The sequence below is a fragment of the Austrofundulus limnaeus genome, unplaced genomic scaffold (assembly GCF_001266775.1).
Source record: "Austrofundulus limnaeus strain Quisiro unplaced genomic scaffold, Austrofundulus_limnaeus-1.0 Scaffold300, whole genome shotgun sequence".
Lineage (NCBI taxonomy): Eukaryota > Metazoa > Chordata > Actinopteri > Cyprinodontiformes > Rivulidae > Austrofundulus > Austrofundulus limnaeus.
The window spans coordinates 365,633-366,950 of record NW_013952702.1 but is presented as its reverse complement, the minus strand read 5'-3'; the positions used below and the strand labels follow the sequence as shown (position 1 = coordinate 366,950).

The following is a 1,318-nucleotide window of genomic DNA, read 5'->3' as shown; positions in this document are numbered from 1 at the left end:
ACCCGCCTCTTCTCAAGTCATTAAACCCGCCTCTTCTCAAGTCATTAAACCCGCCTCTTCTCAAGTCATTAAACCCGCCTCTTCTCAAGTCGTTAAACCAGCCTCTTCTCAAGTCGACCTGAAGAACCGGAGCAAAGCGTCAGTCGAGCCAAACGAAGGCCAGGAAAGCCCGCCCTCTCACAGCCCGGCTCCTGCTGGTTCTGAGGGTCTCGTCAGACCTGAGCACTCTGCTGCTGGAAAAGAAAAGTCCTCGTCCTTCCTCAGTCTTTTTGCGACGCCTCTCGGGGGTTCTGGTCCAGGTTTTCGGCCTCAAACATCTCTCGCCTCGACTCGGCTGTCAGCGAAGAAACCTGGACCCAACCCTCAACCCACAACCTCTGGTTCAGAGTCCACCTCATCCGGGCTCAGAGCTGGACCTCCTGTAAGCTGCCAGAGTCTGAGACGTGAAGAAGCTGTGGTGAAGCAGGCCGTGGCTCCAGTTTCCCATCGATCTGACTCCTGCAGCGAGCAGCGTCCCCCTGAGGTTTCACCCCCCAGAGGTGAGGCTCTGCCTGAACACAGCTCATTCAGCTGGTGAAGCTGTATGTGACCCGTCATATCAAAATGAGGATGAAGTCAAATTTAGTCAAAATGACCTCATCACATTTTCAGATTCCTGCTTTAAAAGCTACATGTTGACACTGGATCACCCTGATATCATCAGTGGATCCAGATACAGATAAAGTCACATACAGGGGTTAGACAATGAAAGTGAAACAGCTGGTTTTAGACCATAACATCCTTTCAGACAGCTTCCTCTGTCGTCCACAGTTGATCCTGTTGGATGTGGTTTGTCCTTCTTGGTGGTATGCTGACATTACCCTGGATACTGTGGCTCTTGATACATCACAAAGACTTGCTGTCTTGGTCACAGATGCTCCAGTAAGACGTGCACCAACAATATGTCCTCTTTTGAACTCTGGTATGTCACCATAATGTTGTGTGCATTGTAATATTTAGAGCCAAACTGTGCTCTTACCCTGCTAACTGAACCTTCACTCTGCTCTTACTGGTGCAATGTGCAGTTAATGAAGACTGACCACCAGACTGGTCCAGTTTAACCATGAAACCTCCCACACTAACATGACAGCTGTTTCAGTTTCATTGTCTGACCCCTGTAGATGATTTCATTTGTCTTGTTGGTTACATTTTCAATGTAAAGCACTTTGTAACATTTGTTTAGAAAGGTGCTATACAAATAAAGTTACTGTTATTACTATTATTATTATTGTTATTGTTAGTAGTAGTAGTAGTAGCAGTAGTAGTAGTAGTAGTAGTA

The 1,318-nt window shown here is 46.9% G+C and overlaps 1 protein-coding gene across 1 annotated transcript in view; it reads left to right on the top strand.

Moving 5' to 3' along the window:
• Window positions 1-1,318, top strand: part of LOC106526912 (uncharacterized) — a 16,392-nt gene that overhangs the window by 12,319 nt on the left and 2,755 nt on the right. Inside the window, exon 10 of the mRNA XM_014021635.1 lies at window positions 1-539. Coding sequence (XP_013877089.1) covers window positions 1-539 — 539 coding nt within the window. The remainder of the gene's footprint in view (window positions 540-1,318) is intronic.